Raw genomic sequence first — 27,673 nt, forward strand, 5'->3', positions numbered from 1 at the left:
TAAAAATAATAGACATTGCTAGCAACTTGGGTCCTGTGGCGCAACGGATAACGCGTCTGACTACGGATCAGAAGATTCCAGGTTCGAATCCTGGCAGGATCGGTCAAGTTTTTTTTTCCATCGAAAAAAAATTTTTGTTCAACCGAAGGTACTACAAATAAAATAATATCGATTCAAATTTCAAAATTATAAAGCCAAAGGACCCAAGTATTTACAACATAAGGTAGAATTTAATTTTCATAAAAAGATATATAAAAATACAAGAGCGCAGAAGTAAGAGAACTATTCCAAGATTGAATATAATGAAATGAACAATACCAAAATTTCCAAGAACTATTGAAATGAACGAGACAATCGAAATAAAATAATACACTTGAAAAGGCGTTTAACAAAGATATTCGCTGTAAAAATTGGGATACACGAGGGAAGTAAAAAATTCGTTATGTAAATAAATATTATGTTATGATATATTTAACAACCAGTAGTAACAAAGGTACCTCGTCTCTCTTACATACTTATAGCAGAACAGCACTCTTTATCGTATAATAGAAGCTATAATTATATATAATATATGTATATAGGATGCCTGAAAAGTCTATCGCAAACTTTATCTATGGACAGAGGAAAAGTCGCGATCGAAACAACGAATAATAGAACACATGCCGCCGAAGAATACTCTCTCGGTCTTTTTCTCACGGAAAATCATAATACATATACATAAAAAAAAAAAAGAAAAAAAAAAGAAAGAAAGAAACGAACTCTACTAGGCGTGTACTAACCATCGTTCGAATGAAATAAAAATGCCATGAGATATTATTTCAACGAACATCGTGACGTAAACCTAACGATCGTGAATATATTGACATGGATGATCCGATCAATTTCGAATTATCAAAAAGAATGCGCACTAGACTCTTTCGACGCCCTGTACAAATATACATATTTTTACAAATTCTTTGCTTTTTTTTGTTTTTTATCTTCCTAGCCCTCCATCTCTTTCTGTTAATTACTTTTAATAACATAACAGTGATATATGTATCTAGAAAAAATCAGTTATTCTCCTCGACACTATCCAACTGATTGCAACTTATTAAGGACTCAATAATGACTCGTATGATCCCTAAATAGAAATATCCTCTTATTAAAGAAATATGATCATCTTATATTAAATATATATAATATATATATATATATATATAATATTCTTTATATATCTATGCATTTCTTATTTAAATAATTCTTTCTTTCCCTCCGTTTCTTCTTTAACTTCTTTTATTTATTTATTTATTTATTATGTTTAACTGTTACGCCTGGAAAATCACACACGATTCAGCAAAAATTTACACGCCTCACGATATTTTGGAAAGATTAAATTTTTTCTATTCATCTTTATATCTTTTGTTGATTTTTTTTATGACTTTTCCTTGAATTTTTTGGTCTTTGCAGAGCGATTTTACTTCGGTCGTCTTTGGTAGAAGCACGCGTTTCTCCATCCACGTGGAACGCTCTCATCCTTTTCATAATCGATCTTTTTCTCCGTTTTAAAGAATTTATGTCCTTGGTTGTGTCTCTCTGTTCCCTGAGTCCGTGTACAACCATTTTCAGTCTATTTTTTCATTTTCACCTATCTCGTTTCTTATTTTTATTCTTTTATTATTATTTCTTTAACGTTGCACTTTTTCTTCACAGCAGTCAACACCCTTCTTTCCTCTTTCAGCTTACACACTAAGACGATACATCGTGACTCGCAGATCTGTTCGTATCTTTATTAAACTAATCGCAAATTAAAGTTTACTCTCTACATTAAACTAATGGATGGAAGTTACTTAAAGTGTTAGACGTCATTTTGGTATGGAAGATGCAGATGCAACAGGTTTGGAAGATATCGGGTTATAAATTTTAAAGTATAAAAGATAAAACTATAAATAGCAACGTTAAAAGGTATTACCAAATGATCCGACGTCATAAAACGAATAAATAAAGTAAGCGGACCCCCTTCCTATACGAGACTTTACGAGCTTCTACACTAACTTTTCAAAACATCATCAAATCACAAATATAAATATTATTTTTAAATAACACTAATCTAAATGGGGTTCGCGTGAATTTTCAAATTGAAATTTCTCAAAAAGGGAAAAATCGCACGTAAAAACTGTATTGCACATCTCATTTTTTAACGTAGAATCGTCTGTCTGGAATTTTACTCTTATAGAATTAAATTTAAAAAGGTCTGGACTCGAACATATCCATGAGTCACCGCATAACCAATTGTAATTTGTAATAAAAACAATGAAAACTAACGAACTATCGTCACGCGTGAAAGAATTAAATTTATTTCGTGCCTCGATGATACTTATTCTCACCTCTTGCTACGACGAATCAACTGAAAGAACAAAACATTTATTTCTGTAAATTATCTGTAAAAAAAAAAAAAAAAGAAAAAAATACGTGTCATTCGAAAAATCTAAATAAATTTTTTATACAATGAATTTCTAAAGCAGCAAGAAGTGGAATCACGCGAAACGGTATCGAAGACTACGAAAATAAATCTCAACTACCTTCAATTTCAACGTTTTCTAACAAAGTGCAATTCCCTCCAACTCGTCTGTTTCATTACAAATAATTCGATGATCTATTCGTTAATATACCTTTTATAATACACACGATCATTTTATCATTCGAAAGGAAGAGGAAAAAATAATCTATGAAAGTAATAATACGTAAAACACATTCGTACAAAACGAAGGAATCGTCGTGTAAACGATACATTGTATCATTAATCGTTACAATACTCAATGACTTCGATCAACCCTATCTTTGAACATTCTATGTAGAATGTACACTGGTATATGATTTTGTGTGAGTACCGCGCGTGTATAAGTATATATATATATATATTTTTTTTTTCCTCTTGTATATAATATTTTTCTTATAAAGATTCAAGGCTAAAAATTAATGTACAAGAATAGCATGTATCCGATATAATATATGCTAGTGTAAACAGAACTGTTTAGATTTGAGTCTGTGTGTATATCTTTTTTCATATATATATATATTATGTATATAATTAATAATAATAATCGACGCGTACAACACAATACGTTTACTTTTGCGTCGATACAATAAATAGAGAATACACGCGCCTCTATCGTTCCTAACCTCTCTTAACCTGCTTTTTCATCTGAAATAAACGAAGATCCTTCTGTTTCTTCCCCCCCCCAAAAAAAAGAGAGGAGAGAAAAAAAAAATTGAAACGCGTGTACACCATATTCACACACGCCTTATAAATCGTCTGTTTGAGGCACATTTTCTATGCGTGATTTTCACGAATCGAATTTTTTTTTTCTTTTTACATGAAGTCTTAAAGTCGTTCTTCCTCTCTCTCTCTCACTCTCTCTCTCTCTCTCTACGCCTTCCTCAGTTTTCCTCTTCCTATTCCCTTCTTTTACCTTTTAATTTCCTCTAAGAAGGATCAGGGATAGAGCGAAGATTAAGAAAAGTCGACAAACACTTGGACGACTTTCTTGTTCCTTTTGTTTCCATTTTTATACATGGTTGATCACAGACAACGCGAAGAAAGAAAATAAATCTACAGGGAATCGATCTCGGGGGACCGTTCCATCTTTCCTCGCGTTTTGAGCGAAAATCTTGGTTTTCTTTTATTCGGTGTTTTCTGTACAAATCGACATTTCGCCGCGACGAGAACGTTTATGAATTAATTCCGATACTTTATTATACAGAGCGTCCTACTGCAAGAAGACACATGCATCGGACGATATCATACAATTTTTCTAAATGAAATTTTATTCTATCTTCTGTCGTTCGAACGCTATGTCTTGTTCCATAGGACACTCGGTATACGCATAAACAGTATCGATGAGTTGATCAGATATTTGCCCATAGAAAATTGATAATGGTTGAAAAATCTAAATACAAAAAGGATGATAATGCGTATAATCTATTACAAAATAGTTGATAAGAATAGAAATTATCTATTCGTTTGGTTTTGAAGCTCCTCTAATAGGATAAATAATAATATTATTATCTAAGAACGACGAATACTCTTTTTTTAGGTTAAGTTCCATCCACGTTCAGAGTGGCTTCAAAAGATAAGGAACACGTATTCGTTATTTTCTACTTAAAATACTATCTCTCGAAGTTTCGTTCGGTGATTCGTAACCCTAAGCATGGCATATAATTAAACGTATCTACAATAATTTAAAAATTGCGATAAGGAACAGTGTCGTCTTGGGACACTCCATTTAGAATCCTGTACGAGTTCGTCAAAATATCTTAAACGTATTTAAGGTTTGCTTTAAACCTTTCTTATACTCAACAAAATGAAACGTTACTTGCTTACAACAACGCTTAATTAACATTATCGTGTTAACCTATTATCGAATTCTATATTATGTTACGGAAAGGAAATTCTAAGAGTCTGGGTAATATTACTTTCATCGTTGTTTCTTCTTTCGCGTAGATCGTACGATCTTAAGAAACTTGAAGAAATTTAACTATTTATAACGATACGATAAACTATTCTTTTTCAATTCTGGAAGTTTTTAATCTTTGATTTATGTAGTGAACTTTTACAAAATACTATTCCGATACGTACTTTATATTTTAAGAAAACGATGTATGAATCACTTTCATACGTTTTTCAATAATATTGCATTTATATAATTGCATTGCATTATTTCATTGGTCCATATTGGGTTATACGATTTAATTCTATCGTTATATCTCGTACAGTCTACGTAATCTTAATATGTCGATCGACATTACCTAAAATGCTAAAGAATCAAAGAATAAAACTAAACAATTTTTTTAACATACCCTATGTTAATGATAAAAAACAAAATGGTCAAAATGTTGCAAAATGACGAACTCGTATAGGATTCAAATAGTTCACGGGCGAAGTCCCGGAAATAGGAATGACGCAATGTGTGTTGCCCGAGTCGATTCGAGCTTCGAAGGTAGATAACGACATCACATTACGTAAAATGCTTATAATATACATAGGGAAGATACGAAAAAAAGTTGGCGTAAACTTTTACTCCAGGATGATGGTGGCGAACCTCTTGGGTCGTCTTCCTGTCCTCTGTTTCCGACGGACCTCCCTAAAGTCCACGTGATTTGTCTCGCAAGACTCTATAATAGTTACATCGTTTTCGTTTACGTTCTGCTCCTCTAGTTTCCTTTTCCTGGACCTAGTCACGGGGCCAGTTCCGTTGTTACAATCCTCTTTACATTGCGCGTATCTTTTATGCCTTTTCGACGTGGTCTCCTCGTTCTCGTCTTGTTTACGTTTGTTGGACGACTCCTGTTGCGCGATCCTTGGCGAATTCGAATCGGAGGAAGAGGACAAAGAGCTGAGATATTCATTTACTTTGTCTTCGCCAAAATCGAAGGCGCTTGGTTGCGCCGGTGAAGCGGAAGTTGTTAGGTTAGTTGCGGTGTTGGGTGGTTGAATACACGGACTAACGGAAATGGTAGAGGTAGATGACGATACGGAACTAGAAGTAGAACGCTTGTGCAATTTCCGGCGCTGGGCAAGCCTGGCTCCGTCGACTTCCCGCAATCGGAATCCTTCTGGCTTCTCTGATAGTGTATTCAAATTATTTGTAGCGGTTTGATCGACCGAACTGGCCGCTTCGACCGAACTGGCCGCTTCGACCGAACTGGCCGCTTCGACCGAACTGGCCGCTTCGACCGAACTAGCAGCTTCGACCGAACTAGCCGCTTCGACCGAACTAGCCGCTTCGACCGAACTAGATTCGTTTAGCCAAGGATGATTTACCAGGCCACTAGCTGTCAGTCTTTTGCTCGGGTCTATAGTCAACAAGCCTTTGACGACCTGTTTGGTGAGGTCAGACAGGTGATTCCAGGATTCGCTATCGAAATCGATCTCACCTGCCCTGATTAGGGTGGCCAAATCTGGCGAATCTGTCCTGAACGGCGGGTTTCCAGACAGTATGGAATACAATATAACACCTAGACTCCAAAGATCACAGCTTTGGTCGTAACCTTGTTCGGCTATCACTTCTGGAGCTGCATATGGAAGAGTGAAACAGGGAGTATGTAGAGGCTCACAGCCACGTTTTATTCTGGCAAAACCAAAGTCTACTATCTTCACTGGCGAATCTTCGCTCTCGTTAACGAATACTATATTTTCTGGCTTGAGATCTCGATGGACCACACCTTTCGAGTGCATAAAAAGGATCGCAGAGGCAAGTTGCCGCATTATTTTACTAGCCTGCTGCTCGCTAAATGGCCTCGGTCTCCTCAACAGCTCTCCTCCAGACAACAATTCCATTACCAAATACATATGCGTTTTGTCTTCATGGACTTCGATTAATTTGACTATGTTCGGATGTCCCTGACAGGTTCTCAGCAAATTCACCTCTGCTCCGCAGTCGATTCTGCGACTGACGATCTTCACAGCGTACTCCTTCAACGTTTTCCTATGTCTGCACTTACGACAAACCGAGTAACTACCATCTCCTAAGAAGGCTTCCTCTCGAGAGTCTAATTCGTACATCTGTAAGAACGGAGACTCCTCGAATCTCACAGCCAGCGCGTCCGACATTGAAGGTATTTCATATTGTGTACTGGCTGTCGTGGCTTCTTTAATTGTGTCTTTACTAACTACATTGTCTCCATTCTGTATAGATGGCGCCACGTAGGAGTAACCTCTAAAAATTTTGTCATAATTGGGCGGAACCACGGCCGGACTGTCGGTTGCGATCATTTTTGTGAATTCTTCCGAGAAATTGCTGGTGTCCAGTTCGTGAGTAATTGTAGGAACGAAAGGCGGAGTGATCTCGCGTCTTTCCAGAGCTTCCCAGCTAAATGGTGGCGGGGCTTCCATGAAGAAAGCATGTTCTTTCAGTTCTTTGGCGTCTCCTGGACCTCCGCCGAGTCGTTGTCGCGGATCTTTCACGAGAAGACGTAGGATAAAGTCTCGAACCGTTGCACCCATGTAGTTCGGTATCGGTGGTTCTGTTTTTAATATCCGACGCGAAATGTCTTGCTGCGTGTTCTTCTCGCCATCGACCGTAAAAGGCGACGCGCCGGTTATCAGCTCGTACGTTAGTACGCCTACGCTCCACCAGTCCACCGCCTGCAAATTCACCATCGATAGATATTATAGAGAATAGAAAATTCTTTGAACCAGATCGTTCTTGGAACTTTAAAACCGAAGGGGCTACGCTACAGTAAAAAGGCAGCACTGTTTTCCAGTAATTTGAGCGACCAAATAAAAACTAACTCGACATCGATCAAAATCAAATCACTTTCTCAAACGTTCTATAAATTCAAAGCTAATATTCGTGGTAAGAAATTTGTGCACTTTTATCTATCTTTATATTTTTTAATTAGTCTAATTATGCTAACTTTCTCACTGTGTGCTTATACGACGCGAACTTCGTATTTTCTGATTACTATAATTACATGATCCTTCTCGCGATATTTACAAGTTACATAAATTCTACTTTACTCTTTGCCAGCAGAGAATGCAAGATTTACAAGAATGATACATTTTATACAAAATAAGAACAAAGTATATCAAAATTTCATTTCTCTTTTTTCATTTTTTTTTTTTTTTTTTCAAGTAACCAGAGAAGAAAGAATAACGAATCGATAAAAATGTATCTGACAGACGGGGAGTACGGGCGCGATAACGAAGTTCCAAGAACGAAGGGAACAAATCGTGACGTAAATTCATCCTGACTTACAATATCGTGTCCCGCTGAGCCCCCTCGTACCACTTCCGGTGCCATGTACTCGATAGTTCCGCAAAAGGAGTAGGCTCGGGCGTTGTTGTCCCTTTCGTGCGGCAGGAACTCTTTGCTCAGCCCGAAATCTGTTAACACGATATGACCCTCTCTGTCCAACAGAATGTTCTCTAGCTTAATGTCTCTGTAAATTATACCCAGCTGCAACAGAAAAGGCAACATTGTATGTTCCGTCGATCAGGTTGTACGATAAGAATGGAATATTTTAATAATTTACAGTGCAACGCGCAAATATTCGTAATAATATGGAACTGCAAAATTCGAGACTACGTTCGTTTTTCCTTTTCGTGTAATCTCGCGGGTCACGGTTGAAGTAGAGATCACGTACGCAAATAAGTTTAATATAAATGAAATTAGAAGAGCGATATAGCTAGGAATAGTCGAGATATGGATAGATTAAATTCAACCACTTTTAGTTCAATCGTCAAGCTATAAGAGATACGAGAAACGTATTTAATTGCTCTGTTTCTTTCGATCGACTTTAAGACGAAGCTTAGAATAAAACGTTCGTTTAAACGTATCGATTGGAAAATTGATTCGAAATGAAATTTCAAATAAAATCGTGCACGCTTCTATTCGATTCTTATATCGGTATTTTAAACTCCTCGATTACTCGCAAGCGTAGCAAGTCTCGTCCATACATCGTCAAGTTTTAAAAGAAAAGATCTTTAAATAGGCAAATTCTCTTAAATCGATTATTCGAAGTAGCGTAAGTTTTCCAATATTCTGGAGAACAACGATACTTACCCTGTGTAGATGTTCTAGTGCCAAAATAACTTCACCGATATAGATTCGCACTTCGTCCTCGGTGAAATGTTCTCGCTGATAGAGATGCGTAAACAACTCTCCACCGCTCACGTAATCTGTAAAAATTCGAAATTTTTATCGTTCGACAAATTAGACAACACGCCTGAGAACACGATCTTCGATTCGACCGAATCTCTCTCTTTCCGAAATATTTATTTTCGTCGATCGTCGGTGAATTCTTGCAAATTAAAAGATATCACGAACGTCGAAGGGATTGAAAGGAATAGAAAAAATAGAGAAAGATAATTGCCCGTAGAATCAGCGAAACGTATAACGATATTTTCTCTATTTATCTGCCGTGGCACTCGTCAACGAGATATTTGGCTGTAACGCTGTAAAGCATGAAATATTCATTGACAAAACTGCTGCATGCGAGATTTGGAATTCAATCGTGTTCTCCTGGCGAATAGAAAATGTCCGATACTATTTTTGGATATTTTGATAACTAGCGATAGTTCTCTTTCGTCGATTGTCATCCTCTCTCTTTAACGAAACGGATTACCGAAGAAATACTTTGCGGAAGAAAATTAATACTAGTTCGCGTGTTCGAATTTCAGTTTCTAGCTCTGTTTTAGATTTTTAAGGAACGTGCAAACCTGAGAAATATTTACAAATGTTATATCGTAGAATCGTTTACCTAAATCAAACGTTTCAAACTTTTTAAAGTAAAACTGTGAATTTGTTTGAAGACGCAAGTAAATATTCTAAAATCGTGTTTTTCTACTAGAAATTATCGTTACTTCCGATAAAATATTCCGCGAGGTACGATTATTTGGAAATCTGAACAAAAAATCTATACAAAAAATATACCGAAAACAAAATTGGTATAAAACGTACAATTTTTTCGGAAAAGTTTGCGTTTTAAATATTAATTGCAATATGAATAATTTATTTTCAATATCGGGGCTTCGCGAAACAGTCCATATTTCAAAATCGACATAAACGTTTAAATATTATCGTTAATGAATTTCCATGCATGTAAATTGGAATAAAACGACAACCGACTCGTGGAAACGTTACAGTAGCCGACCTACATATTGCGAAACAAAAATAATTCGTACATTGTGATGTCGTCTAAAGAAAAATAATTGAAGAGAAGACGAAATCATCGAGCGATTACACGTTTCTACGGGGGAGGAAGATTGCACAACGTTACACGGACGACTCGACGATGATGTCAGGATAGCATCTAAAAACTTTCTCAGCTGTTCGTTCTTTCGCTTTCTTAGATACTTTTTTCGGTATGACATACTGGCCACTGTAATGCGTACATAAAGAATAAAAAGACGCGTATAAAAATAGTTTATGCAAAGCATAGTTGTGGAAACTTTAAGAATCTTTCGTGTCTGATCTGTTGTCGAAGCTAAAAAGAGTTTATTAATTTTTTCGATAAACAAACCATGTCCTATCCTCTTGCAAGCAAATATTTTCTCATGTACTTTAACATCGCTAATTACTCATTTTTTACATCAAAAGTGCACTTTAAATCGACTTAAGTCGTGTACGCTAAAACGCGTTCTTCTCTTTCTAATTTTCCAGTATTTGCTGCTGTTAACAAGTTGTACTTAAAGTTGTTTACTTAGCGTATAATGCACTTCCTTTTACGCGTTAATTGTAATTATCACTGTATAACTATGCTCATTACCGAGTGGCTATATTTTTGTCGAGACTGGAAAAATTTATCAAAACGAAATACCGTACACAGCTTTCTGAGCCACGACCACTAAACAAGTAAACTAAATTTTGTTACAGAGCGATATATCGCAGGCACGCGCTTTATTTTAGACGGAAATAGCCCCTTTATAAAGATTAGAAAAGCTATCAAACGATTATTCGAAGTAAACTATGTTAAATTGAGAATCTAGCGTACGCGAACTTTCCCTATTCGCGTCTTTCCCGTTGTAACTATATCTCTGGCGAATATTTCTTCGATAATTTTCAAGAAAAATAATGTACTCGCCCAAAATAAGATGCAGCTTTGCATCCGTTTGAAAGGCGTAATGCAGCGTAACCAGAAAAGGACTGTCCCGGACGGCCTCCAGAACTTGTCGCTCCGTCTTCGTATGCTCGGTCGTCTTCTTCTTCTGTACGATCGACGCTTTCTTCAAGACTTTCATGGCGTAGAGACGACCGGCATCGGCGCCCGTTCTCTTACGCACCAGGAACACTTTTCCGTAAGCTGCGCAAAAGATTTTCGTTTTGTCTCTTTCTATCGTGATCTAATTCGTTAAAAAAACGTATTTCCATTTTTCGTTAACATCGTCGAACATTCTTTAAACGAGAAACACGTTCGTCGATAGAACAATTACGAATCTCGTCTGGATTATTAATCGAACGAAAATTTCGCGCTCAGATTTGTTTCGATATCATCGTTTTTTCTCTTTCTCCTTTTTAAATTCGACGGTTCGCATTGTCGCAAAATTTCAGCGGACTTGGTGTATCTTTGGTTCGGATACACGGCGTGTCGATAAGCTGCTGGTGTGAGAAAAAAAAAGAAATTGAATTTGAACTTTTAGATTTTTTAGATCGACGAGTGAGATTGGTTTATCGAGTGGTTTGCACCGATACATATTTCGGACGTGGAAGTTTGTGAATAGCGAAAAGGTGGAAAACGGCGATGCTTTGACCAATATTTTTGGACGTTCCGAGAGCTGAAAGCTATAAATAGAAACGATCTTCAAAAATTTACGGAACGTGAAAAATTATAGAAATTTATTTTGTTATCTGAATTTTATAAAATTCTAAGCACTAGTAAAAATAGCGAAGTTGGATTAAAATCGCGTGGATGGTTTCTAACGTCAGCAATTAAATAGAAACGATCTTTAACGTGGTCATAAATGATGAAACTTTGATCGGGGCTGTACAAGATGTTTCAATGTTTCAACGAGGATTTTTTAATTCGAAATGAACGATCGGTCTGCTCGTTAAATCGTTTAAACTATCGAGTTTCTCCGTACTATTCGCATCTGCTAATTTGAATGCAAACGCGGAGAGGAAAAAAGCGGAGAAAACGATTTTTCTCCATCGTAATTCAATTCGCATGCTTTTACAACGAATACGGTACACTTACGGGTCGGTTCGACTTACGCGAAGAATTTTTAAAAACTTTGAATTACATTGGAAACAAGAGACTATCTAAAAATCACACTTACCGATAAACATTAGACGTAAAAATTAATCCACTCGCTTTTATCCGGAAATCCGGATCCGGAAGAATACGTTTCTACGCCTACCAACTAAACTACCATCTCTTATCGTGTATTCCTTTATCGGCTAATAATATAAACATTTATCGAAACATCTTGTACAATCCCGCGTCTATTCCTCGTAACGAAACTGCCGTAATTTTCACGATTCATCAACGTCTTATCGATTCTTGCACTTCTCGCGTATCTTCCGCCCCTGAATCAGGCAATTTATACAAACGCCATACGTCGAAGAAAAAAGGAAAAGAAAAAATCCACGCGGAATCGATTGAAACGATGCTTAAAACTCGTTCTATTTCGCGCGAATCGTCGGATAATAAAGGTTCGGTGCGTGTGTTTACCGCGCTTCGAAGGGAAAACCTCGCAATGGTGCGTCGCCAAGACGCGAGACGATCGCAATTAAAAATCAACCGGTTACGAACGCTAAAATGGTTGGAGCGCGAAAAGCTACGGGGGAAAGGGACCGGTTGTACGTCCTACCGTGGACTTTAATCGCTACCATAAAGGATTTTGTTCACGTACCTCCGGTTCCAAGGACCTTCAACAGATCGAAGTGCGTCATGTCTACCCTCTGGCCTGCGCTGTCTGCCAGGTTTACTGTAATCAAAAAAATAAAAAAATATTTTTAACAAAACGTGATAAAAATTACCTTTCTCTTTTTCCTTTTTTATTGCTTCTTAATGTAAAGTTAAGGAACGACCAAGGATAGGAAGAACGTTAGGATACGAGAAAGAGGAAATGGTAGAGGCGACACGTAGGTAGGTTGAGAATGGAAAGTGGGGTCGTTCGAATTTAACGGTATCGTAAATTGTATTGTGAATTACGCGAAATTACGAGGTGAACAACATTTCAAAATTTGTATTTCTATTTGAATAATTTGATATGTTGTTCGAACGTTTCGCGTTTAGAGTATACGTACTGCATATTGGCAATTTTGTAGAATTTTAAATATCGTAATGATTTTTCAATTTTCTTGAATTCCATTTTGCAATGTTTGTGCAATTACACATCTTAACTTTTCTGAATTACATTTGCGACTTTGTCGAATATTTTCTAGGATTAAATAAATAAAGAATATATACGAATATACGTATACGGAAGCGAGTATTAGTTACCATTATAGTAATACATATTGCATTGAAAAATTGATTTATAATTACATCGAAATGTCTAGCCCTAAATGAAACAACATTTTATACAGGTGATAATATTTTATTATATTACGAAGTAACATATTATACAACATTTACCGCCACGCTATAATACATTCGCAAACAGATACACTCTGAATATTAAGAAAGAATTAAATACTATAACGCAGCATTATAAAATAGCAAAACAATATAGCGTAAGAAACTAAGAATAAGAGCGTAATAATCAGCTTGTAATAAGCTGTCAGCCTAAAAGAAAAGAATAAATTCTTATTATAATATTATGTAATATTATGTAACGTTGTGTTATTCCTCTCGAGTTGACATTATCAAAACTTGGACGTTCTGACGTAACGTATTTATAGCGACGATCTTTAACGGTTAACCTTCTGCAGTTTTTATCAAATTCTTAATATCTCCATTTTCTCAAAAAATAAAACAAGCGACAAAGAATTTATGCCAAATTTTCGATCGATGCTCGCAGACATCCGTCAAAGAAGTACTGTATTGTACGAGTGGAATTTCGATGGTATAATAACGATTTTTTAATTGTTTTCTATCGATTTCAGAAAACGGGCAGCTACTTTCATCGGAGCTCGGTTATCGAAATACTGTTAACTAGACTTTCTATTTGAATGCCTCCAATCGGACTTTCGATCGTCTGAACTTTCATTCCTCGTACTTTCGAATAATCGATCGACTATCTCGATATCGATAAATAAGCATAGTTATATTTAATTTTAGATCAGAAATAACAATCACGTAGATACTTTTGTGTCGGTGAAAGATATGGCTATTATTATGATAGCTCTGCGGATCTCGAACGTAATAACTAAAAAATAAATTTTTCTTAAGTCTAACTTGCTATAAGCCGAGTGTGAATAACAAGCTTCAGAATCTAATAAAATTCAGGTTAAATTTGATTATCGTTAACCGAACGGTTCTCCTAGAAAACACTGTACGTGCTAAAATTGGAAAATTTCGACTTTTATTGGAAAATGTTGCACATACCAATGAGAATACTATAGCATAGAATTCAAATGCAATTTCCTTTTCTAAATAGTTGTTAATAACGCTGGAAGATACATGGGTCTAGGTGTCGCAATGTCGCCTCTATAGAAAAAAGATATAAATGCCAATAAAAATTAGTCGATTGTTTTTTGCCTATGTCGTCTGTCTAAATGAACGAACAATCACTGAGTTTCTTTTCCGAAGAGAAAGAGACGATACACGCACTTTTCTTTTTCATGAATTTAAACTACATTGACGCGTAAATTTTCTTTTTCTCACGAAGAACTCGCTTCTTGCCACCTACGGTGTTTTCTGCAAGCATTCTCGGACTAAGATCGAAAGAATGAAAAATGTATGTAATTTGAAAGAAAAGAAAAAAATATGCGGCACGCTCGGTTCAAACGATATAAATATTTCGTAAAAATCTGATTTAGACGGGCGAAATCCGCCAGATATAAACTCATGAATCCAGTTTCAACGACACTATCTAAATTACGATCTCTGGTCGCGGTATAAGGGTCCCAGACGAGGCACAAAGGCGCCAGAAAATGATAGAAATAATAATAATTCAAGGTTCGTGAATTGTTTTTAGCGGTATATTTCCTAAAGAAAATTTGCAAATAGAAGCGTGTCCCCGTTTCTCCCGTGTTTCCCTTGTTCCTCTAATTTGAAAACGAGCATTTCCTTTGGAATATCGACCACAATCTGTGAAATAAACGTTAGGAAACGTTACACGAGACAAGAAAATGCCGCGGAATACAAGATAATAAAGATAATAATTCCCATAATTAGGAAAAATGTAGATTTCTTAGACTTCCACGATTATTCGCGTATGCGATCGCAGGATTAGTACAAAGTATCCGTTAGATTTCTTTTCTGATCTTTGGCTAATGTACATCGTTGTAGGAAAATAAACGATCGTTCGTTCGATAAATATTGTCCAAACTAAGTTGAAACAGATCGTGTATATTATATAATAAATGTGAAATAAGATGATATTAGATAACTATGCTTGTCCGAAAGTTTGTAAAAGAGAAAGGATAAAGTTTTCATATGTTGCATTCTCGGTTAAATAAATTACATTATTCTCGCTGCTGTGTACATTTCAAGATTAATTTCGAATTTGACGCAATTGTGACAGTCGTGTCTCGTTGCAACGCTAATGCAACTTCAATGTAACACACACACACACACACACAATATGAACATAAGTGTTAAAGCTCTTCATATGCGACACTTTCGTGATCAGCTGTATGAAAATTTAATATCATTTTAATATTCCAAATGGTATTCTCAAGTAAATTGTTCCTCGAGCAAACACGAAGCAACTCGACAAAGTTTAAATTCCGGTTACTTTATCAAAATTTGATTAAAGCAACATTTGCACTACCTTATCTCCGGCTAATGAGATTCTCTCGATCGCTTCATTTCCTAGAAAGCATTTCGTTCGATGAAAGTGACCGGTGGTCTTTGCCCGTGTAAAGAAACAAGAGGTTAAAAATAAAACGTTAGCGTCGATTAGAATTAGATATCGTGGGAGAACAGTCATCTGCAAACGATTTGAAATGGGTTCGCGCCTTATCGAATAAAATATGTTTAACAAAGCGATTACGACAGAATCTCGGCCTAAGAACCACGATAATTTCACAAGGTTTTCGAAGGAAGAAAGAAAGTAAGAAAGTTGGACAAAAGAGAACCAAAGTGTTGAAACCGACAAAATCGAACGTTTCTTACGAGTAATTTTTTTTTGTCACGATTGTATTTAATATTTAATATTTAATATTCGATATGGTATTGTGAAAACTGGCTGTTTTCGTAAAGTTGGCAAATCATTCAAAGCCGAAAGGCAAAAATTAAATAAAACAAAGAGGGAGAGAGAAAAAACATCCAATATGTAATGTTTAATAGTAGAAAAAAATTTGAGTTCGAAGAACGGAATTTATTACAAAATCAGGGATCTCTCTCTCTCTCTCTCTCTCTCTCTCTCTCTTTCTCTCTCTGCGATTTAATGGAACGTTTAAAATAGTCTTTTACAGTGTCTAGTCAGATTACAGATTAACAGCTTTGTCGAATAAAAATACGTCATTTTTGAAATCCTAATTTCATGAAAGTCTAGTTTTATTATTAGTTTTATATAAATAGTTTTATTATTTAATCCAACAAATTTTCACTACCGTTTCCTAAATTGAACGCAATATCATGATAAAGAAAAAGAGAGAAGGGAAAAAGACGTCCGCGCTGGTCTAGCGTTTCGTAACGGAACTAACGCATTTCATCGATTTACGCAGTAGAAAATGTGAATCAATTAGAGCAGAAAGTTAATCGTGGAAGTCAATGAAACTCGTGCCTTTCCAATTATTGGAATTACTATTTCGGCCATTCTCTGCCGTCTTCCAGATTCGTCGACGATGTTACTCAAAACAGACTCCCGAATCTTCTTTGTTTACTCTTCTCGAAATCGAACTCTTATCGACCTATGAGAAACAATTTTTCTATCAATCGTTTACAGTAGGAACATATGTTTTTTACATTTTTCGTAAAGAAGATACGATCCAACGAAATTGAAGATTTATCAAAGACCAATACATTTATAGCTTAAGTATGCGTAAGAATTGATCTATTGCAAATTCGGCGCAACAGTCCATCGTCTTCGATGCAAGATATTCCCGAATTGTTTAACAAATTTTCCAACCAACGTGGACGGAAAGAATTACTAATTACTTTAACAACAATTCGCGGAAAAGGTTATTAAGTATTTAAATATCCGAGCATATTTTTTCCTCGTTTTACGATCAATGCAAATTTCAGTCACCACGCAGACACAGTTATTATTGTTCGAGGTGAACGACGGCAAAAATTTGTACGCCAATGTTCGAAAAAGCTCGAATTAGCCGCGTTTCCATCGAAGTAGAACGCAGGACGCGATTTACCAATATACAATATACAGTCAAGGCGCGATAATTAAACGGATTGTTGTATGTTTTTAAAACTAGACGCGAATTAGACAGATACGCAAAAATGGAGAAACTTTAGATATTTCGAACCGGTTTAAGCGAAAATTACTTTGACAAGAAAAGGAAGAGACAAGTGTGCAGCAATGATTTTGATTTCGCGAGTTTGGCGTCTGTATCTACGCTCTGATTGTCATTTCAAGAAAGCCAGACAAGGTCGACGAAGGTGATTGCAAAATGACGCTCGCCACGGTTCCCGAGTTCGGTTATCGAATCGGCTCGACTACGATCTCGGCCTTGCATGCGAAACGAAAAAGAGACGAAACGGGAGACTTTCTTCTGTCTAACGTCTCTTTCGCTTGCTTCTTTTCTCGTCCTGTTCATCGACATTGATCAAGTTCTTTTTTAGTCGACGTTTCAGCGAACACGTTTAACTGACGTTTTAATAGAAACGTTATTAGCCCTCTATAACACAAATACTTTAAATCGCTCGAAAATTTCGACTTTAACGTCCCATCGAAGAAGCTACGACTCGTATCCTCGTCGTTCGCAACTCTAAATCAACCGGTATGATATTATATACGTATAAAAATATACGTACGGTATAAATGTGTAATTCTTGGCTTCGAGGCTGAATAAACATATATATATAGACGTAACGATAAATGGTATTACATAATACCGAAGAAATCGTGGCGAGAAGTGTATTTAAAAACAGTGTATTTAAAATAATTTAACAAGATGTAAAAAGAAGAAACAAGTCTCTGCGAAGAATCGTTCGGACACTGGAAAACGCGAATCTACAAAGTTTCTATGACAAATTGCGACTCGCGTGTGATCGTCAGAATCGCTCCGATAGCTTTGTTTAAGAAGAATTTCAAAAACACGAATTAACGTCGAGCAATATCACACATCGACTGTACGTCGACTCGATTTCCCTCGCCAGAAGCACTTGTTACTCGCGAGTAAAGCAGTTTGTAGTAAAACAATCCGCGGTGTAAACAATCCGATTCGGAGGGAGGCAAGACGCAAAGATTCGTCATTCGTCTCGGTGTGGCCAGATCGTGAAATATCGTGCGCACGGTGGTCCGTACAAGATGTGGTGTGCAAAGTTGTACGCACCTGCGGCGCGGCTAATATCGGCAGGTGTGCGGGTAGGCATGTACACAAGCATACGTAAATACTGGTCCGCTAGAATGCAGCTGTGTGTTTTTAAAACGAGTCGGCGAAAGGACGAACACACGCGGAGCAAAAGCGCAGCCCGGAAGCGTTAGATCGGTGTTCCGTTTAAATTACTTCGAATCATGGCCGATCTCGAACGAACCGTGACTCGGTTCCAGTCGAACCGTGAAATATGAAACAGCCTATTGGTACCGCCGCCTTTCCTTTGGCTCGCCATGGATAAACTGCTTCTACCGTGTCGCTCTACCTTCCCTCTCCTCTTTTTTCTTAATTGGTGTTCTTCATTTGTCAGTGATTCGCGTTACGCAAGTCGCTTCGTTATCTAAATTTCGTCGAAGACTTCTATCGGTCGAATTTCACGTTCGTGACTGTGATTCGTTTACGCGAGTGAGAGTTAAAAGTATCGGAGCGAGAGCGAAGAAAATCGTTCGAGATGAAAATTTGAAACGACCTTCTCTTCGACTATCCATAACCCGAGACACGCGTATTTATACGACGTTTTTTCATTGTTTTCGCGTGCAAATCTACATTCTGAAGCAGTGATATGCATTTATAAATAACTCTGTATGATATAATGCTGGGAAAACAGTTAAAGCAAGAAAATATACATAGATATAGAGATAATAAAAATGAATATGCGCAAAGGTCAAAGAGACATGAAAAATGATCCTCTATTTGTTTTGAGCTGTGTGTAATGGTGAAATAACAAGAAAATGAAATATGGACGTTTTTCTCAGTCGTATAATTATTAACGTAATTTTGTCATACTACAAATTACATACAACTGTCGAAAGGTTAAGTATTCTCTTTTTCTTTAAACCTCTCGCTTTCTAACATCTATTTACACTTATTAGGTTGTCCGAAAAGTTTCTTTCGTTTTACGAGGAAACGATAGATGCACAGCGTTTCTCCTTTTATATTATTTTATCGAATCGTACATGACACGCTTTGTTCTATTACTACAAAATGGATCATACGTAATTCAATAAAATAATATAAAACAAAACGCGTCGTGCACCTACTAATTTGCGTATAAAAAGAACGAAACTTTTGGGACAATCTAATAAAAGAGAATTAAAGTATAAGAATGCTATGGAACTATGTACTTCGACGTACTTATGCCACGTGGCGCGATGTTAAATTACCGAACAGCTACTAATTATTTAAACAGCTATTAAAGAAATCATTGGGTAATGAGTTAATAAGGTTTAACGTCGTCACTATGTACTTTTAACATATAAATGCACGAACATTGATCTCCTTAAGAAGAATATTTTCAGTATCTACTTATCATTGCCAAGTTTTTCTTTCGTTGTTTCGTTTACTTCGACCAATATAAAACGAGACACGACAGCAAAGTATCGTGATTTAGAATATTATTAACATAATAATTATTAACGCTTAGTGGGAATTTCAAGAAAGATGAATTGCAGTAGGAGAGAACAATAATTATTATGAAATAAAAAGATCTACGATTAAAATCAGATTAAATGTAATAAAAAGAACGGAAAGTTTTGTGTTTCTAAAGAATCTTCGAATATCACAGAATGAATTAAATAATTGATCGAAAACGATCAACTTTAATTATTATAAAAAAACAGAGACAGGAAGATCAAAGAAGAAGAAAACAATAGGATAGAAGCGCGCTTTAAGAAATTAACAAATTTCAAAATCATGTCCATTATACGATGAACCCTTAATTCGCTTCGATTCGCTTCGATCGATACAAACGAAAAATGTTTCACATAAAAGTTGGATGGTTTCGAGGGGAATATATAATAATTTGACGCGATTAATTTTTTCGTAGAAAAAAGGCGAAAGTATCAAAGAAATCGATGATTCGTGAGATATTTTACATTAAAAAACGAGATACATGGTACAAAAATCTGAAATATCTCACGAATTACCGATCTTGTTGGTATTTCGCTGCTTCGTTAGACAGAATGTTTCGAAGAATCGATTTATTAAAGAAAACAACAGATGTTTCGCACAAAAGAAGATGTGCATTTGTTCAGACGACAGAAGCACAGTTTCTGTTCTTTTTTTCTTTTTCTTTTTTTTTTTTTTACGAAAGCCTGCATAATTATATGGAAGAGAAAAAGAACGTCAAAACCTCGAAAATCAACGAAAAGTGAAATTTACTGCCCTTGAAGCCTCGAAATCGAGTTAAGATCCGCTATCTGTTCGCGGAACGAACGTCACCAGTGATGCTTTCACTTCTGCGCCTTTCGCGCAACCATCCTTCCTTCTTTCCTCGTCTTCTTTCTCTTTTTCCTCGTTTTCTCGATTACGTGAACGCAGTGAAATTTCGTCGAACGTAACAACGGTCCAAAGTCGCGGTGATACCGCGACAATATCCTCTCCGCTTCTCACCTTCGAGCGAAAAATAACGCGACTTCAACGCTGAACGCGAACGAAGGTACAGAGTGCGGTTTTCGTCAATTCCACGTAACAAATATATTATCGCTTTGCTGTACGAGCTCGTGCAAATACCTCGTGAAATTTTCGTTGCGAAACGTGTAAAAAAATCAGTCGAGGAAAGAAATTGAATTTTTAATTTTTCAGGAATTGTTAAGAACTTTTCGAGAGTTTTTAAAGTCTAGATCGCAGGAATCGTCAGAAAACTTTTCTTCGCGTTTCTTTTCTTTTTTTCTTTTTTTCGGATAGAAGTTTGGTTTAGTTTTTGCTTTTAAGGAGGTAGTCATTAGACATTTGCTTAGTAAGTATAAACGTCGTTGTAAAGTATGCAATTGTACATCTATTTATAAGTTAGTTACAAAACTACTTATCCGGCGGCTTGAATATTTTGTACAGGCTAAAAATATTATCTCGAAATGTACAATCTTTGTTTTTCAATTACTAGTCCAACACCGTAAGACGAAGTAAGAAATATTTATTAAAAATAGACGGACTAATTTTCTATTCTTTATTAATATACAAGACTATTACATAAGATTATACCTCCGATTACGAATATCCAGCTTAACTAAAATAATAATTAATTACAATTTCAGGATGTAATAGAATAAACGGAAACATAAACTACGGTTTCTACTTCTTCTCGCGCGTGAAATCATCCCCTAGACTCTAGACGATGCTACTGTGTTATGTAGGTTAATCTACGCGTTATGGTATACTGACGATAATAAAGTAATACAATAAATTGACGTTCGAAGAATGTAAATACGTGCAAAAGACCGCGAGAGGATTTTTCACCACTACAAAGCATCGAGTCTATTAGAATTAGGTTAGAAGAGTTTGAGGCGGAATTTTTACTCAGTGTCGCTCGTCGTGTAGCAACAGGTGTTTGCTGGGGCTGTTTAAATAAAAAAGAGTTCAAGATTCTACGATAAAACGTGCAAACATTGTTCGCCAATAAGAGCCACGTTTTTTCCTCTCTTTCTTAATACGTTTTTACGGTAAATGAATATTTATTAATTGCACGTTGTGCTATTCAAGGAGTTATCCATATAAATACCTTTCAATTTCGTTCGAATCTTCGCACACACGCACACACGTACGCGCATGTGTATGTATGTGTATGTGTACATGTGTGTGTGTGTAATTTTATATTTTTACGAACGAAACTGCAAAAATTGCAAACTAAATAGCTTCAACCGGTAAATATTATAACAAACACTTTGCTTCTGAAATTTAACTATATTTTACTATATTTATATACTACGTGATTTGGCAAATTTTTGGCGGCTTAAATCCACCCTATTAGATTCATAAACATCCGCAGTCTGTTAATCGACCATCGGTCAATGAAAGTTCTTGCACGTACGAGCGTCGTGTTTTCCAAGAATTTTAGAGCTCGTCCGCGTCGTAACAAGCGAAAATCGTATCGCGATTCGAGGACGATAACGACGATCGAATTTTCGCCTCGTAGCTAAAAGGGTTTTCGCGTGAAATTAACACGTGGGGGTCCTTCGCGAGCGTCCCCGGCCCTGACTGCCAACCGAGAATCCATGTCAAGGTAGTAAAAGCGACCACGAGCAAGCTCGAGCACCGTCGACAAGCCTCTAACCTCCCTCTATCCGGATTACGCAAGCCTGTTCGTGGATTCGAACGTGTTGCGAACTATTTACCCCTTTGCTTATCCCTTGTTTTCCCTCGCTTCCCTTGAAACGTAACTTTACGACAACGATCGTTACAAGTATAAGAGCGGTTGTCTGTGCGCGTCTCAACATGCAAAAATACATACAACACATATATAACATAGAAAAACACGCAAAACATTCCGAGTACGATACTCGTTACATGTAATAAGTATTTAACAAGCGGGAGAAATCTCGTTTCTATTTCTTTAGTTATCTTCGTGATATAACATACATGTTTATTCGAACTTACAGCCAAGAATTGGTTTACAAATACCTATATTTACGAAGCTATCTTATCCACGCGCTTCGTATCAGTCATTCTCTCTGTCTCTGTCTCTCCCATTCACACTGCGATTTCACGTTCTGCCTGATAATTGAAAACCTTGATGCAAAAATCGGCCGAGCCTACCTCTTTGAAAAATCGTACTCGTTCAAGTTTCATGCGTGCAACGCGTTCGTAACAATTTCTCGACTTACTCGATGCGATCTTTGGAAAGAAAACTCGACCGTGTCTAGCACTTGCCTGGCATTCGTTTCAAACGTTTAGTAAACTTGGGCTGTTAGTTAATCGCGTGCCTTCTTTATTTTCTTCTAATTTTTATCCTCGAAAATCGAAATTGAGTTTTGAAAATTCGTCAACTATACGTGTACCAAACTAATCGACTCGACGGAACACGTTCAAACCTTTTTTCTGTAAAAGGAGACCTTTAAACGTAACGGCTTTATTTCGATGATACATTATGCAAATTCGTGTTTTCACGAATACCTTGTAACACATATTTCCCCGAATAATTGAAGCGACGCAACACATGCGTCGATAGCGGTAAATGAGTTAAACGCGAGATTGCCGCTCTGAAAGTTAAAACCCGAAATACCCGTTTACGCGTGAAAAGTAGACTTCTTTGCAGTTCGGCGCTTCACCTTTTACTTTTCTGAAAGCCTCTTTCTCTCTCTCTCTCTCTCTCTCTCTCTCATTTTCTGTTCGCGATTGTGTGTCTGCCGTGTTCCGAAAAATCCTTTCAAAACGCGGGCGAGCGAGAATCTTTTCGACGAAAATAAAAGAAAGAGAGAGAGAGAGAAAACGATTCGCCATTTTTTCCGACGATAAAAGACGGGATTCTCGCGTTTGATCCTCGATGGATGAAAGAGAGAAAGAGGAACGCACTTTCCAGACTGTGTTAATATCCGGCCGAGTAAACATCTCGATTTAGAAGTTTAGCAGGCGACCGCGAGTTCCTGACATTGTGAAACGATATTCCGAAATTAAAATCGAGACGCGGTTAAATATAGAAGAGACCGAGAAATCTCGTTCGTTCCAACGGCCGGTTGAAATTTTTCCGACGAGTTGTATCTTAATTGGGTAACGCTCTTTCGTCGGAAATATGACACAATGTGCCTCGAAGAATTTTAAGGATAAGGATTCTCGCGACATTGCCGATATTGAAATTTTCTTTGTGACAGCGTAAATATATTTTTCCGTAGAAATGTAAGCAATTTCGATAGGAAGAACTTTCTCATTAGGAAAATATTTTTATCCAATTGAATCTTATCGTGAAAAAAGAAGTTGGTATAATTGCAAAAAATTTTGCACGATTGAGAATCTCGTAGATGTTTGTCAACGACAATTGATACAAATTTTGGGGGAAAAAGTATTTTACCGAACCTGTCGTAAAATTCGTAAACAGTCAATTTTATTTAATTCCATTAGGAAAAATATTAATTATGTATAAAAAGAATGTGTCTCCGCTGAAAACGAAGAAAATGAGAGAAATATTTTTAGTTAAACACTACAGGAAAATTCGTAATAAAGGGAGTACAAACAGACGTAAAAGATTCACGAAAGCTATAGATACGGGAAACCAACAGCACGTTGCACTTACAAAGGGTGCATGCAAGTTGAAGGTGAAGGGTAGTCGGCCAACGCAGACCCAACGCCATTACAACACTTTCACAAAGGTGATTTATGATTCCTTACAAAGTCTGTTCACCCTGTCTGAACACAAAACGGAAAGTACCATTCACCGGTAATATATGGTACACGTATGTATCATAGTTCTTTGACCATGCACATTTTCCTCAACAAATTGAAGAGCCTGCAGGAAATTTATACCACTGTCATTGGATATCTTGATAAGTACACGAGCTGACAAATTGAAATTTGAAATGTCTAACAATATTCCTGGAAAACTAAAGAAATTTTACCATTGCATTCTACGTTCTAAATGACTTTTGTCGAATGTGAGTTCATCGAATTCTAACGACACTAAAGATTCGACTTATTTAGGAATTATAAAAATTTAAACTAGATTGAAATTGAAATTCTTAAAACAACTCTTACGCAATTTACTGAACTTGAGTATTCCTATAACACGGTCGATCGTACGTATTTTGAAATTGAATAAATTAGAAAATTAGTATAGATAAATATCCTAGAATATATGATAAACGCGAAGAGAATAATTTGCACTGAGAAACGTGTAAAAATTAAAGGAACTAATTCTAGATCGAACTAACAAAAAATTGATACAACTAAACTAAACGCTAAATTAAAAGTTGAAAACTAAAAACTAGAAGAAACTAAAGGCGATTTAATTTATTTTAAAAGCAAGAACTCTCTTTCTCTCTCTCTCTCTCTCTCAGCCCCCTCTCTTATTCTTAAAAGAGAAGGAGAGAGCACGAGTAAATTGAAATAATAAAAAGAAAAATCTAAGGAATATGACAAAGGCGTAAAAAATAATTTACATGAAAAAGCAAATAAAGTTGAACAAACATTCTATCTCCAACTGGTTAAATATCCCAAATCTATTCTTCTAAATTCAAATAAATTACTATTACGATTCTTCGATATTTATTTTCCAACTTGGAAACAATACCATTTAACCTTAAAAGTTAGGGCTCTGTCTCTCTTTTCCCTATTCTTAAAAAACGAAAAGAAGAAAGAACGCGTAAATTGCAACGATAAAAACGAGAATTCTAAGGTACATATATGACAAAAACATAGTGGTGGTGGTTGGGGGGGGGTGTAATTTGCGTAAAAATTGAACTAATGTTCCAGGTTAAACGGTTCGGCAGCCCTCGAGTATAGTCGCGGAAGTTCCGCTTTTGTCTGACCCAGATAGTCGGCATTCACTCGCTATTTCGTAACGGGACCGACTACTTTCTTTCGCCAGACGAAAGGCAACTACACGTGCACTTAATATCACGCGATATATTCCCTTCTAAGATTTATTTCAAGCACAATGGGATGTCCATTGTACAGGAACAACTGGACGATATAGTCCTTCTAAACAGATATTAGGCCATTAGAACAGATATCAGCCTTTCTGCCACAAAGGAGAGATGGAAATTTATTTACTTATTTAATTTCTCCAGGTATATTATGTCTTTCTACGTGTATTTATTTATTTCTTCCTTTCAGTCTTCCTTTTCAAGCTTTTGTAACTTTCAGTTAGATTTTCGTTGATTTTTGTCGCATATTCGAAAGAGAGTAAAATACTTTAGGTATTTTAAAAAATTTTATATTATTGATTTAATAGACATAATTATTATACATAAATAACATTATAAATATAAATATACATGGAAAGGATGTTTACGTTTCCTTGAAAATTCTTTTTAATATTTCTTTTACGAAGGTGAATCGAAATGGTAATGAAATACTGCAGTCTACGTGCGGTATCGTATTAATAAGGAGAATGGAAGGCTTTAAGTGTCTCTTAGTTTATTTCTTTGCTAAATATGTTCGTCTGTTTTTTTATGACATTTTTTTTATGTCTACGTGAAACGCGATAGGATGTTGAGACTGTAGTATTATATAAAAAGGATACAACTTTTTAGATATTTCGAAGTTTATCACTTTGTAACATATTTCTATTCTTCTTCCTCAAGTTCGTGCTTCAACTATATAAACGGATTAAAATTTGAATAAAAAAAAAAAAAAATAGAACTCTTTGTAAGTTATCTTTTCCCGAGTTCGACAAATTTGTCCTCAATTTTTTACGAAGAAAAAAATTTACGAAGAAGGTGGAATTGTTTAGATATTTTAAAGTCCATAACACTTCTAGTGACATTTTGAAGTTTCTACGTCAATCGTATCGCTCTGCTGGTTATCGTCTCTGATTGGAAAGTAATACAGCGATTAACCGATGACTAAACCAGCTTTTCCTCCTAACGAACGAACGAAAGAAAGAGAAGAAAGGAAATTTCCAACACCAGAGAATTTCTATTTCCAAACTATCTAACATTTTGGAGATTATTTTATACGAGTGAAATAAGATTTTCTGGAATTCTGTGATCAACTTCGGATGAGAATAACATTTTACTTCGTAATTCTTCCCAAACACGCGTAGTCAAACCTAAGATCGTTTTATCTTCGATGATACCTACACTTCAAAAGTTGCACCGTGAATACTAGACATGTTAAAACGTCTAAAATTGAACGCAGCTATTTCAATACGTACGCAACATGAAAATTAAATTTGAAAGAAGAAAAATGATTATCGCTTCCGGCATAAGTGGTTCAGAGATAAATATACTAAATTTAGAAAAAGATATTTGTCATTTTTCCGAGATCTTGAAGATGAATTATTCGCGAAAGGAACATTCGTTCCTCCAAACTTACCTTGAACTAATTTTTATTCGTGTAATATTATTTCGCTATACTTTGAATTAAAAATAATCTCTAAATCTACGCATCTGTGCTAATATCTTTCAGAAGGTTGACTTATTTCGAACGATATTTCAGAAGTTTCACCGCGAAAATTCGTTATAGAACAAAGTCGTTATCGATTGCTTTTGCATATTTAAAATTCTACGCCGGCTATTTGTAAATACAAGACACGATAATAACTACGATTTCGCGCGAAGTAGTTACTAAACGACAAGTAAAACAAGCAATAAGCGATATCTTTTATTTAGCGACTGACGTTAACCCGAAGAAAGGAAAAGGAAAAATCGTTCGTACTTTTAAAGCAGCGTGATGTTTCTTTTCGCTAAACCTAAAGCAAGATCTTTCTTCCTATCTTCTTTGTTTCCACGCAAAGAAATAGTCGTAACCAATTTTTATATACACTCATTTTTCATATTTTATTCCTATCGCAACTTTTATTTCTTAATCGCTTTCTTCGTTTCGATAAACACAGAAGCCATTAACGTTTCAACGAAACGTTTAGCATAAAATTCAAACGAGCAATAATTCTTTCATGGTTTCTTCAAACTCGACGAACTTTTTAATAATAGAAAATACAGTTCGATCGAAAGTAGAATTTCATTCAAAGTATAATTTGAAAGAATGAAACATCTATTTAACTGAATGATTAAATGCACGCTTAAGACCACACTTGTGTATGATTATCAACGAAGACTGCTATTACGATCGTTCGATTTTTTATTGAACTGAATTTATGCGTGATAAGAAGCATATAATAAATATCACAGAGACGCCACATTGTCCATATTCGAAAGATA

The 27,673-nt window shown here is 36.0% G+C and overlaps 1 protein-coding gene and 1 non-coding gene across 3 annotated transcripts in view; one reads left to right on the forward strand and one right to left on the reverse strand.

The window, feature by feature from the left end:
* The first annotated feature begins 29 nt into the window (after positions 1-29).
* On the forward strand, positions 30-102 carry Trnar-acg (transfer RNA arginine (anticodon ACG)). The gene has a single exon. It is a non-coding gene; the product is annotated as a tRNA-Arg (tRNA).
* A 1,427-nt stretch (positions 103-1,529) lies between these two features.
* Positions 1,530-27,673, reverse strand: part of LOC139993659 (ribosomal protein S6 kinase alpha-5) — a 53,412-nt gene continuing 27,268 nt past the window's right edge. For both annotated transcript variants that reach the window (XM_072015583.1, XM_072015582.1), the window contains exons 2-6: positions 12,332-12,406; positions 10,564-10,782; positions 8,544-8,659; positions 7,737-7,937; positions 1,530-7,123 (exon numbers count right to left, since the gene is read on the reverse strand). In XM_072015583.1, the coding sequence (XP_071871684.1) occupies positions 5,054-7,123; positions 7,737-7,937; positions 8,544-8,659; positions 10,564-10,782; positions 12,332-12,406 (2,681 nt within the window). In that variant the 3' untranslated portion in view covers positions 1,530-5,053. The remainder of the gene's footprint in view (positions 7,124-7,736; positions 7,938-8,543; positions 8,660-10,563; positions 10,783-12,331; positions 12,407-27,673) is intronic.

Source organism: Bombus fervidus, chromosome 13 (genome assembly GCF_041682495.2).
Source record: "Bombus fervidus isolate BK054 chromosome 13, iyBomFerv1, whole genome shotgun sequence".
Classification (NCBI taxonomy): domain Eukaryota; kingdom Metazoa; phylum Arthropoda; class Insecta; order Hymenoptera; family Apidae; genus Bombus; species Bombus fervidus.